This window comes from Mytilus trossulus, chromosome 3 (assembly GCF_036588685.1).
Source record: "Mytilus trossulus isolate FHL-02 chromosome 3, PNRI_Mtr1.1.1.hap1, whole genome shotgun sequence".
In the NCBI taxonomy this organism is placed as follows: Eukaryota; Metazoa; Mollusca; class Bivalvia; order Mytilida; family Mytilidae; genus Mytilus; species Mytilus trossulus.
The window spans coordinates 82776497-82793793 of NC_086375.1; the positions used below are offsets into that span (position 1 = coordinate 82776497).

Consider the following 17297-nt stretch of genomic DNA (forward strand, 5'->3'; position numbering starts at 1 on the left):
TTCTAAAATCCATTAGCAGAAGCAAACCAGAAAATTATCAATTACATAAATATTGACCTTTCAGTGCGAAAAAAGCATTTATGAAAAATCACAGAACATTGACAGAAATGTCTTCCCTGTATTATCATATATCACTGAATAATATGCAATTTATCAGTCCTAACACACAATTCAAACACAAACATGTATATAAAAAAAATTGTACAATAAGTCAAAAGCCACAAAAAAACTTCAATCATGAAGCATAAACTCATAAAATGCTCTTCTAACATGTCTAACCTGTTCATCAGTAAATATTATGCACTAATTAACATTGAAGTCATTACTATGTGACAATCTGACCTACAATCAGACCTTATAGACAAAATATGATAACCTTTAAACTTAAATTATCTACAAAATGAATATAAAAAAATGTTGCATAAATTAAATAAAATAAAATCCTGTAAGCTTACTATTCTAAAAGCACAAAAGAATATCTAATCAGCACTTTGTACAATTTTCCTTTGATCCTTTGATATTCTTGCTGATCTCTTACCCAAGTCTGCAATATTATTGGTACTAGTATATATATATAGTACAATCATTTGTTGCACATATGTTTTGGAATAACAATACATATATTGGGCAAGTTCAGCACAGTTTTGATCCACATGAAAATACAACTGAATGTGTTTATTTAGATGTGACATGATTTCTTTTTCCTGAATATCTTTCTATATATACATTACAATTAGAATAATATATCACATATTGTTTTTGTGTATAAAATTATAATTTATATTCTCATAAACTGATAGAATGTAAATGTATTCCTCTCTACACTTTTTTCCGGTCTATCAACATGTGTTAACACATATCTGTACTTTTCAAAAAGAAACTGATTGTCTGTGATATATATTTCATCCTGTTTTCACTATATATTTACTATAAATGTTAAATATTTCATTACCAGGATAAAAGAGGTATTACATTTTTCACAATAATTTGTATTTCTACTATTTTTTTGGTCAATCAATCATCGTATGAAATAAAAATATAAACCATTCCTTCATCAAACAAAACAGATATCACATTCAATACACCATACAGTTACCGTACGTAAATGTGTGTTTAATTCTGTAAATGCCAGCATATACTCTGTACCTCAAAGTAAATTGTTTCAAAAATCGCTATAATTTTATTAACTCTAAAACATTTTACTATTCAGATAAATTTGAATTATTTGTTGTTAACATTTTACAACAATAGTTAGAGCAGGAGCAAGTCGACAGAAATTAAAACCAAAAGCAAAATTCAAATGGTCATGTTTACACATCATAAATAGGTTCATTTACTTTATCACACTTTTTGCAAACCTTTTATTATATAGGGAAATATATTGGTAGGCTTGAAAAGTGGTCGTTAACAGCAGGTGGTCATTCAATTGAGGTGGTCCCTACGGCAGGTTTGAATGTAGTATAACCATGATAATACTAGTTATTAAAATGAGACAACTGTATTTACAAAATTTCTCTCAAGTAAGAATAGAAGGGCTTTAGTACTTTTAAATAAATATCTCTGTTCTAAGCACAAGATGAGTCAATCTCCTTATTTCCATCATTAGTCTTTCAAATTGATGCATTGAATTTAAATTTCATTACATACCGCAATAAAACTGAAACTTATAACAATTCTAACATTAATTTAAACATTAAATTCATGGCATTTAGAGTTTATAAAAAAGAAGATGTGGTATGATTGCCAATGAGACAACTATCCACAAAAGACCAAAATGACACAAACATTAACAACTATAGGTCACCGTACATGTTTCAATCACAAAACAACCCTTAGAAGGTTTTCTTCATTGCTATGTAAATTTACATTTGCTAGAATAAAAAAGAAATAATGTAAAATGAATTGCAATGAATTTACAGAACATGTATAAACAATGTTAAGTATGTTACAGAGAGATGACAACCCCATAATATAACAAATTTACTTAGAATTTACACATAAATGTGAATAACACTTTTATATAATTGAACATGTTTGAATCACTTATCTGTATATACATGTATCATATAATAAAGTGTAATTGACCACCTATTTTAGGTTAAGTTGATAATTTCAAACAGTACAAATTTAATGATTTCAAGGCCCAATCTTGTTCTAGAAATTTCTTTTTGGGCTATGCTTGTCTTTGGTTCTGATCTTTCTTACAGACAAAATTTATACTGGGAGATATTATCAGGATTTTACACAAATTATAATAGGCAAGACGAATCCCTCATGGCACTTTATAGTGTAGATTTGGTAAAAGTATCTGTAGTTTATCTAACATTGCACTGTATCATATATGTACTGTTTCCTCCCTGGAATCAAATGAGGCTCGTCTTTCTTCTTTAGGATTTTTAAATGTTCTATAACTAAGTGGAATATGTCGTAGAAGTCCTTTTCTGTATGACCATACCATTGAACCAGCCATAAGAACAACCCCTAAGATGGCCAATGAAAACACAACCCCCAAAACTATAGATGTGGTTCTTGAACTTTCTGCTTCCACAGTAGTTTTTTCTGAAAATTACATTATGCAATATAAATATAAACATTAAGAAAAATGTGTTCATGAGAAAATTAATTGGAACAAGAAGTTCTGTTACATCTGTAGGTACTTTTAAAGATTCGTGTTATATATACTAGTTCAGTGATAATGGAACAAACTTTTCGTAGAGATTTAATCAACAGATGTATTGATATTCATTTGCACAAGGTTGATGTCTATCTAATGCAGCTCATGTTCTAAACTGAAAAGAGGACTTATGACAAACCACAGATGCAATGTGAAGGTAAATGGTAAAGTGTTCGGTACAGTAGATACTTATAGTCTTTATAAACTACCCACCTGTATTACTCATGAACTTGAACAGTGTAAAAGGTTTATTAGTTGGTATGGTAACATTTGCTGTATACATCCAGTATCTATGACTAGGTACCCACTGTATATGACCAGCAAGCTGGAATGATCCTGAGAATCTCTCACTGGATTGGTAGGTAGTTGTCTTGTTAAATATCACTTTACCAAAAACCGAATAACCTAAAACAAAATAATCATATAATTCTTGTACTACATGTTCTATACTGTTGTCAGGTCATTAAAGATTGCATATTTTGGCGTTAATATTGATTCACTTATAGGGTCTTTGCATCGGAACTAAACACATTGATTAAAAACCAGTTGTTGGCATGACACGGGTTATGTTTTTCTCATATATGTTATGATGGTTTGATACTAAACCCCTCACTGGAAGGATTGTGCCTGATATTCCTATGATGAAGACATTATCTTTCAATCGATTTAATTGAAGTTTGGAGCTGGCATGTCAGTTAACTGCTAGTAGTCTTATGTTATTTATGTATTATTGTGATTTTGTTTATTTTCTTTGGTTACATCTTCTGACATCAGACTCGGACTTCTCTTGAACTGAATTTTAATGTGCATATTGTTATGCGTTTACTTTTCTGCATTTGCTAGATTTTTAGGGGAGGGTTCAGATCTCACAAACATGTTTAACCCAGCCACATTTTTGCGCCTGTCCCAAGTCAGGAGCCTCTGGTCTTTGTTAGTCTTGTATTATTTCAACTTTTAGTTTCTTGTGTACAATTTGGAGTTTAGTATGGCGTTCATTATCACTGAACTAGTATATATTTGTTTAGGGGCCAGCTGAAGGACGCCTACGGGTGTGGGAATTTCTCGTTGCTTTGAAGACCTGTTGGTGACCTTCTGTTGTTGTCTGCTCTATTGTCGGGAATTTGTCTCTTTGGCATATATCCCCATTTCCATTCTCAGTTTTAAACATTGTTTTTTACTTCAGTACAACAATGTACTTTATTTACATTATTAATTTATGTAAATATCAGGATAAAATTCTATTTACAAAACCTGCCACTTCCTTCTCCCTATCTATATTGCCCTCTATTGAGACTTAAGGTGTAATACCACCATTGATTTTCCCCAATTAGTCTTTGTTAAATTTGGCAGAATTTATCTTTGTTTCAAATAAAGAAATACTTGGCATGAGTAAAGTTTTATCCTGTCCAGTTCTATAGAAAAAAATTCACATAACATTTCATTGCATATAGGAAAATAACCATCATTGGAAGTTAACCAATCAAATTTCTCCCCTTATTCTATGTGTGCACAAGGTTAAGTCACCATGTAACCTCAAGATTACAAAATTTTCTATAGAAATCACAAATAAAAAATAACGGTGTTTAGAAATACCCAAGACATATATTTATGACACAGAAATAGTTTTACTGCAATAAAATGTAGGATTAATTACCTACAACTGTCAAATTCAAGGGAATATTTTTTTAGACCTACTTTCGTATACAACCGGATGTGACATACCATGATTTGGTGGTATTACACCTGTCAATATGATCAACGACCAATCAAATCATCTCTTCTTTTTAGAAGTAGTAATCTCAATACTGAAAACAATCAAATTGTCTTTAATAGACCTAAATTCTCTTATTTTTCAGAACATACCCTCAAATTTCAAAATAAATAAAGTTATTTTTAGCCTGGATTTATAGTTTTTTTCGTATTTTTGTCTGATTAACCATGCTGATTTAGAGGTGAAGAATTTTCTCTGCTTTCAGATCCTTCTGTTTGAACATGTCCGGTTTTCTTACTACAACCGGCAAAGTACATGTGACATATATACTATTGGTATTGATATTTGATTCAGAATCAACATGGAACCTGTTAATGATCAGTTATAATAACTATGTGCTTGTCCAAATTGTTGAAGAACATATGGTAATGTGGTTGGATTAATAAGTTCTTCTGCTGTCCTACTGATCATAAATATGTATAATATATACCTGTCAGGTCTATATGTGTAGCACTGTCCACCAGTGAAGCTGTAACTTTACCATCTATGGAGTGTATTCCCATACGACATGCATATGATGTCTTGTTATAAATGTACTGTCCATTCCAGGTCGTGTGGTTAATAAAAACTTGTTGCCATTGTGGTAAATTTTCAACTTTTATTGACTCTGGAAAAAAATTAACATGAACATGATGAATTGTAAAATCATTCTAAAAGTGTTTTTTTTTTTCACATGTTTAAATTAGTTTATCAATTATGAAACAATTGGTTTCTTTGAATGTTTGTGCTTCACCAATTCTAAATGCCTGCCTTTCCAACATGTCTAATAGATCTGCTTTGAAGTGCAAAAGTTTTGAATTATCCTACAAAATGTATAAGTATGGAAATAATTCTATCATGATCTAGCATGCCATGCTCTATTCTCATTTTAACATGGAAAGACATTATATCTTACAACTGACTTACACTCCATATAAAATTATTAACAAACATGCCTACTCATGTTGAAACACGCCTACTCATGTTGAAATGAGCAAAACACATAGGATGAAAGAAATTGTTTTTAACCATGTTAAAACTGTAATGATCTTGTTCATGGTTTTAGTGGTCTATCTGGTGTTAACTGATCTTGTTCATTGTTTTAGTGGTCTATCTGGTGTTAACTGATCTTGTTCATTGTTTTAGTGGTCTATCTGGTGTTAACTGATCTTGTTCGTGGTTTGAGTGGTCTATCTGGTGTTAACTGATCTTGTTCATTGTTTTAGTGGTCTATCTGGTGTTAACTGATCTTGTTCATTGTTTTAGTGGTCTATCTGGTGTTAACTGATCTTGTTCCTTGTTTTAGTGGTCCATCTGGTCTGAACTGATCTTGTTCCTGGTTTTAGTGGTCTATCTGGTGTTAACTGATCTTGTTCATGGTTTTAGTGGTCTATCTGGTGTTAACTGATCTTGTTCATTGTTTTAGTGGTCTATCTGGTGTTAACTGATCTTGTTCCTGGTTTTAGTGGTCTATCTGGTGTTAACTGATCTTGTTCCTTGTTTTAGTGGTCTATCTGGTGTTAACTGATCTTGTTCCTGGTTTTAGTGGTCTATCTGGTGTTAACTGATCTTGTTCATTGTTTTAGTGGTCTATCTGGTGTTAACTGATCTTGTTCATTGTTTTAGTGGTCCATCTGGTCTGAACTGATCTTGTTCCTGGTTTTAGTGGTCTATCTGGTGTTAACTGATCTTGCATTGCTGTTTTAATTCATTGTCTGCTTATATTTTTCTTGATAAAAACCTTTAATGTTGTAAACATACTGAATAGAGGTGAAGTATTTCTATTCTCATACTTTGTACTTACTGACTTTTGATACCAGAACTAGACAGATAAGGACTGACAACAGAACATAGTTGTCTAGTTTCATTTTAACCACAGCCTGCAGGTGCCATACATCTATCTAAGGTGTAATTTGAGAAGTTTGTTCTGTGTTCATTTACTTCACATAAATCTGTACAAAAAACAAATAATGTTTATTATACGTATACTCTGTCTCAATCATGTCAATATTTATTATTTATCAGCTTCATCATACATCTAACATGTCTAATCAAAGAAAAATATCATTCAAAAGCATTGGTAGCATTTGAAAAGCTGGGTTCTTTTTAAAAGATGATAGAGATATACACAGTGCCCATTAGAATATGTAGAACATGTAGAAAATACTAGGAATTAAATTCATGTGTTTGATCTCCATATTTTTATTGGATTTGACAATTTACTATTGAAAGTAAGAGGTTTTCGTTCATTCATTAATACCAGGTAGTTATTTGAACTTTGTACATGTTATATAAAATTATCTTACCCAAATACATGTATATAATAATTACAAAACACATACTGGTAAATATGAGAACTCTGATAACCATGATAACTGTTATACTGTGATAATAAATTAATATATTTGCATTTCCTTTTATATTTCGCTGTTTCTACAAAATCCAAGCTTTCTAGTTTACTTTACAAAGTTACATGTTACTTTCATTATAAACATGATAAAATCACCAATTCAGTAATTTTACATTTGCCCTGTGTTCTTTTAATATTCCTGTTTTCCATTTGTTTGTTTCTGTTATGCATGACACATCAATTCATTACTCATAAAACACTAACCATTCATATTGGTTCATATAGATAGATATAAGAAGATGTGGTATGAGTGCCAATGAGACAACTCTCACTCAAATTCACAATTTGTAAATGTAAACTATTATAGGTCAAAGTACAGTCTTCAAAACAGATCCTAGGCTCACAACAAACAGCAAGCTTAAACATGTATAAAAGGCCTCAAAAATGACAAGTGTAAAACCATTCAAACAGGAAAATCAACGGTCTAATACATATATAACAAATGAGCACGAGAAACACTTAAGAACCACATCAAGACCACATTGCAAACCTACAACCATGACAACCTAAGATCCCAGAATTTTTGAAGTATCAAATTTTATTGGAATGGCTGTTATATATTGCCATGATTGGCAAATAGCAAAATATCTATTTATTTCACAACTTGTTTATGGATCTTTATCCATAAGCATGACAGGTAATTTAAAAACATGGCTGAAAGAACAAAGCACAAACACTATCTTTACAGGACGAAAGCAAATACTACTGAACAGACACAGGACTAACAGTGATTATTTCAGAACTGACACAGGACAATCTTTAATATAACAAAACGCACAGGACAAACTTTAATATTACAAAACACACAGGACAATCTTTAATATAACAAAACGCACAGGACAAACTTTAATATTACAAAACGCACAGGACAAACTTTAATATTACAAAACGCACAGGACAAATTAATATTACAAAAGGGACACAAGTCGAACAATAATATTAGTCTATAGCTAACAGACACAGGACAAATGTTAATATTACAAAGCAATTTTGGCAAACATTATTTCAACATAACCAACCTTGATCTAATATTTATAATATAAAAATTTGTCCATGTGGTTAAACAGGCTATGGGCATACAGGCAACCAGATTCGTATTCAGTTGTCTTGCTTTATTCTATAATTGGTTTGTTGAGACATCTGGTTGAACCCTTTAATACACTAATCTCAAATTGCTTTTTTTTTATAAATGAGTTACACCAATTATGGACCTGGCAGTAATCAAGGTGAACAATGACATCAAACAATTGGTTTTTACCATATATATTCATTTCAATTAACTTAGAATTATTAAGAAATAATTCATGGGGGCTTGAATTTAAACTCAGATTTTACCATTATATATATATATAAAAGAAATTTAGAATCGTAAAATGCTTATATTCTTAAGTCATCGTCCTACGTGTATGACGTCGGTAGATCTTTCATAAAAAAAGCATATGAGGTGGGAGTATGATCGGAACAGCCAAAACAATAAATTCATATTTTACCACGTGGGTGTACTCAAAGCATTCGAAAAGACCGTCATGTTAGAATGTTGAATATTTTAATTTTGACGTACAGAATAAATTAGAATAGTATTTCATTTCCTAATCACAGCGCCGAATGGGGGAGTAATAATTTAATCAATTATATACAATGATTATAATTTTCTTTTAACTAGAACTAGAACTAAAACTATAATAAAAGGAATAACAAGTGCTATAAACACCAAACCATCAAACTCACAACAGGTTTATAAAACCAGGAGTAAATACCAGCTGATATTTTTTGACAGTTTTTCATTGCTACGTTAAGTTTTGGTTTAAAAAAAAAAGCGTATTGAAACCTTAGGCTGATATAAGCAAAGATTATTCGAAAAAAAATGTAATTCACCTGTCAGAAGATCTGTTTATGTGTACTCAGTTGTTTCCCTTTTTCTCTTCCGAGACGATATGCGGAATGTTGACCAACTCGGCCCGGAGACAATTCGGACCGTTAATATTTAGACATGCTGTAAAATGTGGCTTTTCCAATTTTAATTTTTATTGTTATAATCGATATATAAAAAGCAGAAACATTCAAACGAGTGTTTTCAAACTGTGTTTGAAAGATTTTTATCACCTGAAGATTTATTTATTGTATGAATATTATTTTGTCCTGTGAGATCCTTTTTTTGCTACTTCCACCTTTTCCTTGTGAATTTGGCTCATGTGATTTGATCATGTGATAACAAAATGGCAGACAAGTTGATGTGATTGTTGGTCTTCATACGGAAACAAAAATCATGAAGAAAAAGGTTAATATAACATTCACAGATTTTCTTGCTATACAACATGTCAATTTTACGACTGTTAAAAATTATCTTAACATGGAATGGATACAAGCTAGCTAGGACAAATGAACCAAAGTGTTATATTTTATAAAAAAAAAAAAAGATTTGATGTGAACATGTCATGGTGATTGCCAAATTATTATAAATAATAAATAAATAAATAATAAATAGGCTTTATTTAGAGTCGGCATGGTATATAAAACATAGACAAACATAAGCTCTAATGAACTTTTAACCGACATATGAGACATTATTTAACAATACAACATTTATAACAATCCAGACACATGGAATAAATATCACAGCACAAAAATGAAGCACTAAAAGCAGAATATAAGCATAAGCTAGGTATTAAGGCTAAAAGCATATAAGTGTAAACTAGGCATAAAAGCTGGTAAAAATGCATAGCATAAAATTTGAAAAAATGGGATATGATCTAGATGGTAAATAATTTGCATAATATATAAACTAAAAGTCTACACAAACTGTGCACTTACAGTCATTTCCATTCCATGACTTTAAAATATTTTTGAACTGACTAAAATAAGCAATTTTTCTAAAATCATCAGGTAGATCATTCCATAAAACAGCAGCTGTGTATTTAAAAGAGTTCTTACCATAGGTTGTTTATGAAACAACTATTCACAAATTACCTAATGACACAAAAATAAACAAAAAATTGTCACTGTTCGGCATTCAACTATGAGCAGATCCCATTCTTTATATATATAGTCAATTCAAACTATAAAGCTGGCCTAATTTATGTACAAAAAAATGAATGTAAAACAAATATATATATAGTACAGCAACAACTGCATGACAGGCACATATATGTAACAAAAATTTTGTTCTGCTGGAACAAATTTCATATGCAATATGTTCCACCAGAATTTACAAAAAAAATGATTCATATCACAGAAATTATGTTCCAGCACTTTTGATTAGAAGAGACAGGAATCAGTGATAAATTCAGATTTAGAAAAAGAAAAAACTCTCACCAGATTGATATCATAATGTGTTACATGTAGTTCTTCGACCTACCTCCTGCTTTTTTTATGGTCTTGAATTGATACACAAAAACAAACATATTGTACTACTGTTAAAAATGCACAATGAATTAAAATATACAAAATTATTTTGTTTATAAAATGAACATTAAAAAAAATAGAAAAATATACATGGTAAGAATTTTGTATACAGGTAGTTTTAACATGATTAAAGATTGAGTTATTGCCCTTGAACACCATGTTGGAAGTGTGATTATTTGAGATTCTAACTAGATAGCTGATAAATTTTAAAAGCAAATTTTGCAATTATTGCATGACAAAAAATTAATTTGGTTTATTTATGTTGGAATATTTTGGAAAATACAGGATGAACTGTAAACCAGTCACATTGTAAAATATATTACTGTCAATGATCAGTCCAGTATATTTTAACACACTTGTTTCTGTAAATAAATCCAGTACATCGTAACATTTATTTTACTGTAAATCAGTCTAGTACATTGTCATGATTGTAACACACTTGTTTCTGGAGATCAGTCTAGTTCATCATAACACACTTACTCTTATTTGAGGGACTAGATGTCAGATGACATTTTGATTTGGTTAGGGCAGTTTGATTGTGATCATGATTGAAATTTCTTTTTTCTACAGGTTTTATTGATGGGCAAGAGTGGATCTGGCAAGACTAGTATGAGATCCATCATCTTTGCCAATTACATTGCCCGTGACACAAGGCGACTTGGTGCAACTAGTAAGTATGAGGGAGTTATTCAGTCTTCAGAAATATAAAAGTGCTATTATATATTAAAGATGGAGATATGGTATGATTGGTAATGATTTCAGCAACTTAGGTTACCCATGGCCAATTGTCATAAAAAATGAACAAAACTCATAGCAAAAATAAACCATCTAAAAAAGGTCCAACAGCCTGATTTTAGCATACAAATGAATGTGCACCATATATTAATAACTACTAGAAGAAAGAATCCTTATAACAATAGAAAAATGTATACAGGTTTACTAATGTCCAAATGATTTAAAAATTTTTGCATTACCCTTTTGACGGAGGTTGCCATGTTGTAAAGCATATGATTTCTGAAAAATTTGTATGTTTGATTACCAAAAACAAAATAGAAAATAATACAGACTTTGTCCTCTATTGTCTATTTTACAACACTTGCCTCATACTACATATAGTATTACAGGAAACTTAAGTCATGAAAGTCAGTGATATATGGTATCAAGTTTCATGCAGGGAACAAGTCATGAATGTGGTCATAATATTGATATGTAGGTTCTTACAGGGAATCAGTCATGAATGTGGTGATAATATTGATATGTAGGTTCTTACAGGGAACCAGCCATCCATAATAATAATAATAATAATAGTAATAATAAATTCTTTATTTAAAGAGGGTAACTCAATTAGAAATAGTCTAGTTTTCATTGAGGCCCTCATCTTGTGATGTTTGGTATGCAGTTTCCTACTGGAAACCAGTCATGAAAGTCAGCGTTATACAGTTTCAGTGATATAAATATATTTGAGCCAACTCAATTTGCTAAATTATTAATCAAAATTAAAATTCCAATACAAAGCTTGTATGATCTCACTTGTCTCCTAGTCCTTATATCATGTATATTCAAACTGACTAAACATTGTTGATATAAGATTGTTGATATTAATACTTTAAAATAATCACGAGTCATGACTTTTAAATATTAAATACATTTTCCATTTAGTCAGTTATGTTAGAAAACTTCAGTCATTTATTTAATTTTAATTACAGTTGATGTTGAGCATTCACATGTTAGATTCCTGGGTAACTTGGTATTGAACTTATGGGACTGTGGTGGGTAAGTCATCTTAGTAAGTTTGTGGTTTAATCCATGTCATTCTTGATGTGGACATTGATTCTAAGGTCATTATAATGCCCTTGAGTGTAATCAATACAGTATATATGGTCAAGATGGTAGCAGTCCTACTTTGTGTTTTCCCTCAAATTTTAATATATGGTGAGGTATGATTGCCAATGAGATTAACTTCAGAGACCATATGAAGTGGATATAATACAAGTCTGTTTTGATGTTGATGTAATATATATATATGTATACCTGAAAAGAAAAAGAAATCTTTTATCTTGTTCCTCTTAATCTTGATTCACTATTTTGCTATATTGTTTTGTTTACTTGATTTAATTGAAGAAGGATGGATTTATGAAATCGGTACAGTTCAGACCAGATGAACATACACATCAGCAGTGTTTTAATGGCAGTAGCTGGACTGTCTTAACTTATTACCAAGAACATACACCAAGATCAACCTGTCCTAAAACTTTGACTGTAGTGATACATACAACCATGTTATTGGTGTTAATTTTAAGTCTAATTTTATTTTTATTTTTCAGACAAGAGGCTTTCATGGAGAATTATTTTGCTAGTCAAAGAGACAATATATTCAGAAATGTAGAAGTATTAATTTACGTGTTTGATGTAGAAAGCCATGAGCTTGAGAAGGATATGCATTACTATCAGTCATGTTTAGAGGCTATATTACAGAACTCACCAGAAGCCAAAGTCTTCTGCCTCGTACACAAAATGGACTTGGTACAAGATGACCAGAGAGACTTGGTAAGCACATGATAGATTATGAATATTTCTGTTGCTGTCTACAGGTTATCTACGTTTATAAATAATCCCGTGACTGAACTTTTATTTTATAGAAACTATTAAACCATGTGACATCTTTTTCATTTTCAGTGACTTTGGTGTAGGATTTTACATATTTAATTTAGATAAAAAGAATTTAAATTTATCTTATTTATTTTCATAGAATGTTATAACACTTTTAGTATGAAAAAAAGTTATGAGACTTGTTTTTTTTTACAGGTATTTAAAGAAAGAGAAGAAGATTTAAAAAGGTTATCAAAACCTCTGAACTGTACATGCTTTGCCACTTCTATATGGGATGAAACATTATACAAGGTTTATTTATATATGTTGCCCTCTTAACTCGCATCCTTCTAATATCTCAGATTAACAAAGCTGAGAACATCACCTGTGTGAAACCAATATTTCTCCATAATTGGCGATTTAAATTCATGAAAAATATTTAAATTTCTAGACATATATCTCTGTGTTAACAGCTTATTTCGATCATTTATTTCATCAACTGTGACAGTTTCTAGTGGAGACAATGAATCATTTGTATAAAGCTTTAATTTTATGAATAGAGAAAGATTGAGCCAATCAATAGTTTAAATAGCTCATAGACTTACCGGTTTCTCACTATCACTGTCATAAGAACAGCAAGTCAAAAGAAACTGATCAACATTTCTTAGTGTTGAACAAATGTAACATTCCACTTTGTATTTCAGGCTTGGTCCAACATTGTTTATCAGTTAATACCAAATGTACAACAGTTAGAGAGTATGTTGGCTAATTTTGCTAACATCATTGATGCTGATGAAGTCCTCCTCTTTGAAAGGGCTACTTTTCTGGTGAGTAATGTTATCACATGTCGCCAGTTAAACTGCAGTACTGTTATTCCTTAATTCACATACTCAACTGTTTCATATGAAGTTATCTGGTATAATATTCCGTTGTAACTTCCTTCTATTATACTAGATTTCTTTTCTTTCTATATATTTTTCTGTAGGTAATCTCCCACTGTGAAAGAAAACCACATAGTGATGTCCATAGATTTGAAAAGATTAGTAACATAATCAAACAGTTCAAACTAAGCTGTAGTAAGTTAGCAGCAACATTTCAGAGCATGGAAGTAAGAAACTCATGTTTCTCTGCATACATAGATCTGTTTACCTCAAATACCTATATTATGGTGGTCATGTCAGATACCACAATACGTAAGTACTATTTTAAAGTGGCAGATCTTTACCATAATACATAATTTTAGATTTAGCGAGGAAATGACAAAGGCACGCTCAATTGATTGTCAGTGTTACTGACAAAAATATTTGCACTTCAGTTTAAAATGATAAACAAAAATATGCAGTCCTTTTTGTGACTGTATGTTATTAAAAGTTTTACTGCATATATATTTGTTATTTATGAAAGATGTCAAATTGAAGTTTGGGAAATTTTGACTTTTAGATATAGCTAGACAAAAGACATTTGTGGCCTTCAGCTGTTTTTACTCCTTGTTCAGATTGTTGTCCCTTTGACACATTCCCATTTCCATTCTCTATTTGATTAACATCATTTAATTATGTTAGATAAGTAAAAATATACTTAATTCTGGAATAGTTGTAATGCCACATTCCACCACTGATTTAGATCATATTGGTTTATCTGTGTTAACAGTTTTTGTCAGATCTATAAAGATCAGTATGATCAAGCTGAGTCTAATTTGAAGACTAATAATGTACAATGTATTATGACAATTTCAGCTTCAGCAGCAACTTTAATCAACATTAAAAATGCTAGAAAACATTTTGAGAAGTTAGAGAGATCAGAACCTGGACATCATACCATTGGAGCAAGGTGAGAAAACTTACAACAGAACATTAGAGTTTATTAATTGATATAACATTAGCAATAACATTGATTTTACTGGGATTATGCATGATTATTTGATTCAGAATTATTTAAAAGTAATCGATTGTGCCTTTTATTACACTTTGGATAAATAGGTGGCATTGTGATTGGTTAAAATTAACAAATGGTGACCCCTATGGATCTATATAGGGTCAGTAGATTTAATAGAGGATTCATGATAACACCCCTTCTATTTTTATACAACACTTGGAAGGAAAGTCCATTGCGATAAATTCTGCATGCAGTTAACTACCGACCCCTTAAGGATTCATATAGGTCAATAGAATTGATCAAATTATTTGGATCCATAGGGGTCAGTAGTAAGCCATATAACTTATATTATAAAATCAATGACACAAATGATTTAGCCCATTGCAAACTAATGTTTAATCAGTAAAGCACACCTTGACAGAGAGTTGAAATTGAAACTAAATAACAATTAATTTGCAATAAAAGTAGGGTTGACTTTTACTTCTTAAAATATGTGACCACCAAATATTTTCATAACATGTCCATTAAAGCTATGGTCTATCGGATACTTCATTACTTTGATTGATTGTGTCTGGCTTAACTTCTAGTTACTAATGTTTAATGTTTATTCAGGGCAATAAAAAGGAAATGATAAATTATCAATCTAAGTGCTTGTAAGCACTGAAAGGTAAAGATTGCTTTAATTTATCAGTGGGAAGTAAAATTAAACATTGTGTAGTTAATTCAACTAAAAGTATATACAATGGGAGATAACTCCAATTTTTAAAGATGACTTAAACAATGACATTATTTAAAATTTTAGAACAGATACAAGTTTCCTGCACCTTGCAAAGGTTATATAATTTTCTTGACAGGAGTAACATCATTTTATGTCTAGAATATCTGAGCATACATTACCTTCAGCGCTTGATTTATTTCACGAAATGTTTATGGATAGGATGTATTTATAGATTTTCCATATTGGCCCTTGTATCAGCCCTAGACATTTTATTCTAAATAAGCATTTTGTGTTTCAGTATAAGCAGTCATATGCAAGCAGAATAGTGACAAGCTGTAAATAAAGGGATGCACTTCTAGAATGGAGTAAAATAAATTATACCAGGACACTCCAAAAAGACGGAATTATTATTATACCACCATGACCACATTGATTAGCACAGAAGATTAAGAGAAGCCATAAGACATTATCTTCAAGGGACCAGATATATCGATGTGGACTGATAATAACTTAAATTATTTCTTTATTTGAAAGGAGTGAATTGATATGTTATATTCTGTATAAATGATGAAATAGAAGATTGGATTTTACATGATGTCAATAAAAATAAGAAGATATGGTATCATCTATGATTGCCAATGAGACAACTATCCACCAAAGTTGAAATGAAGTATATTTGTTTTATGTTTCTTATTTGCTTGGAGAAAGACTTTGCATTGCGTATTTTATTTGGCTTAAAAAATAAAGTACATAGCATTAAAAATCATATGATTTTAAGTTTGACCAAAATCTGTTAGTCTTATCATTGAAATACAAATGTAACATACTTAAATGGTCTTTCTATGGTCATAAATTGTGTTAGATTCCAAAATAAGTTGACATGTCTAGGGAGGTGAGGCATATGTATAACTTTTCATTTGCAATGAAAGCATTAAATATTTTCAAATAACTTCAATGCATAGTCCTCATTTTCACTCTGGAAGAGAAAAGTGTATAGATAGATATAAGAAGATGTGGTATGAATGCCAATGAGACAACTCTCCATCCGAGTCACAATTTGTAAAAGTAAATCATTATAGTTCAAAGTAAGTCCTTCAACACAAAGTCTTGGCTCACAGCAAACTATAATGGACCTGAAAAATTACTAGTGTAAATCATTCAAGTATATAAACTAACAGTCTAAGTCTATATGAAAAAAACGAGAAACACTAAAGAACCACATCAAAAAACGACAACCACTGAAATTCAGGTTCCTAACTTAGGACAGGTGCAAACAAATGCAGCAGGTTTAAATATTTTGATGGGCTCCACCTTCACAACAACCTGAAACTATAGCGGTTATTTATGAAATTAGGATTAGTTCTTTTCACATGCTATTTGTTTTCATTGAAATGTTTATATGCCATTGGGGGGGGGGGGGGGGGGGGGGGAGCGTGACATATGATAAAACAATCAAAGAAAAATGAGTAGCAAACTAATTTTAATTTGATTATTTCTGATCACATTGTGTTAGCAAGTCAACTCTAACCTCAATTTTGTACACATTTGGTGGCCAGGTAAAGTCTTCAGGATGAGGTTTGTACCTTAGTAACTATTACATTTTTGTTACAACATTCAATAAGTGTATTATTTGTGTTTTACAATCATTTCATTCAAAAAATATCATTGACATTTTGCTTTTTACACTTTGAGAAACAGCCTTAACCAGGAAAACCTAATATTGACTAATAAACCCTGAAAATGAGGTCATGGTATGTAGAACCTTGTCAATCACATGCCGCCCATGTTTTATTGTAATTAGAACATGGCTTTTTTCCAAAGCTATATAGATGGCTCATGTTATAGAGTTCCCAACTGTCGTCTGTCCATTGTCCTTGAC

The 17297-nt window shown here is 31.0% G+C and overlaps 2 protein-coding genes across 2 annotated transcripts; one reads left to right on the forward strand and one right to left on the reverse strand.

Annotated features, from left to right (window-relative positions):
* LOC134712636 (uncharacterized) lies at positions 1-8787 on the reverse strand. The gene is made up of 5 exons (XM_063574373.1): positions 8710-8787; positions 6229-6376; positions 4876-5052; positions 2888-3079; positions 1-2559 (listed from the first exon to the last, which is right to left on the reverse strand). The coding sequence occupies exons 2-5, from the start codon at positions 6290-6292 to the stop codon at positions 2336-2338; spliced, it is 657 nt and encodes a 218-aa protein (XP_063430443.1). The 5' UTR covers positions 6293-6376; positions 8710-8787; the 3' UTR covers positions 1-2335.
* Positions 8788-8978: 191 nt separating this feature from the next.
* LOC134712637 (ras-related GTP-binding protein A-like) lies at positions 8979-16036 on the forward strand. The gene is made up of 9 exons (XM_063574374.1): positions 8979-9112; positions 10807-10906; positions 11943-12009; positions 12561-12783; positions 13042-13137; positions 13530-13652; positions 13811-14018; positions 14562-14655; positions 15717-16036. Exons 1-9 carry the CDS (start codon positions 9101-9103, stop codon positions 15742-15744), a joined length of 951 nt encoding a protein of 316 aa, XP_063430444.1. The 5' UTR covers positions 8979-9100; the 3' UTR covers positions 15745-16036.
* Positions 16037-17297: the final 1261 nt, after the last annotated feature.

What these genes read in the sequence shown, in the direction of transcription:
- LOC134712636 (XM_063574373.1), bottom strand. Translation starts at nt 6,292, where the DNA reads ATGAAACTAGACAACTATGTTCTGTTGTCAGTCCTTATCTGTCTAGTT. An exon ending in TACACATATAGACCTGACAG is followed by an intron (nt 3,080 to 4,875) that starts GTATATATTATA and finishes ATTTTGTTTTAG; the next exon opens with GTTATTCGGTTTTTGGTAAA. An exon ending in CAAGTTCATGAGTAATACAG is followed by an intron (nt 2,560 to 2,887) that starts GTGGGTAGTTTA and finishes TGTAATTTTCAG; the next exon opens with AAAAAACTACTGTGGAAGCA.
- LOC134712637 (XM_063574374.1), top strand. An exon ending in TTGAAAGGGCTACTTTTCTG is followed by an intron (nt 13,653 to 13,810) that starts GTGAGTAATGTT and finishes ATTTTTCTGTAG; the next exon opens with GTAATCTCCCACTGTGAAAG. An exon ending in CATGTCAGATACCACAATAC is followed by an intron (nt 14,019 to 14,561) that starts GTAAGTACTATT and finishes TGACAATTTCAG; the next exon opens with CTTCAGCAGCAACTTTAATC.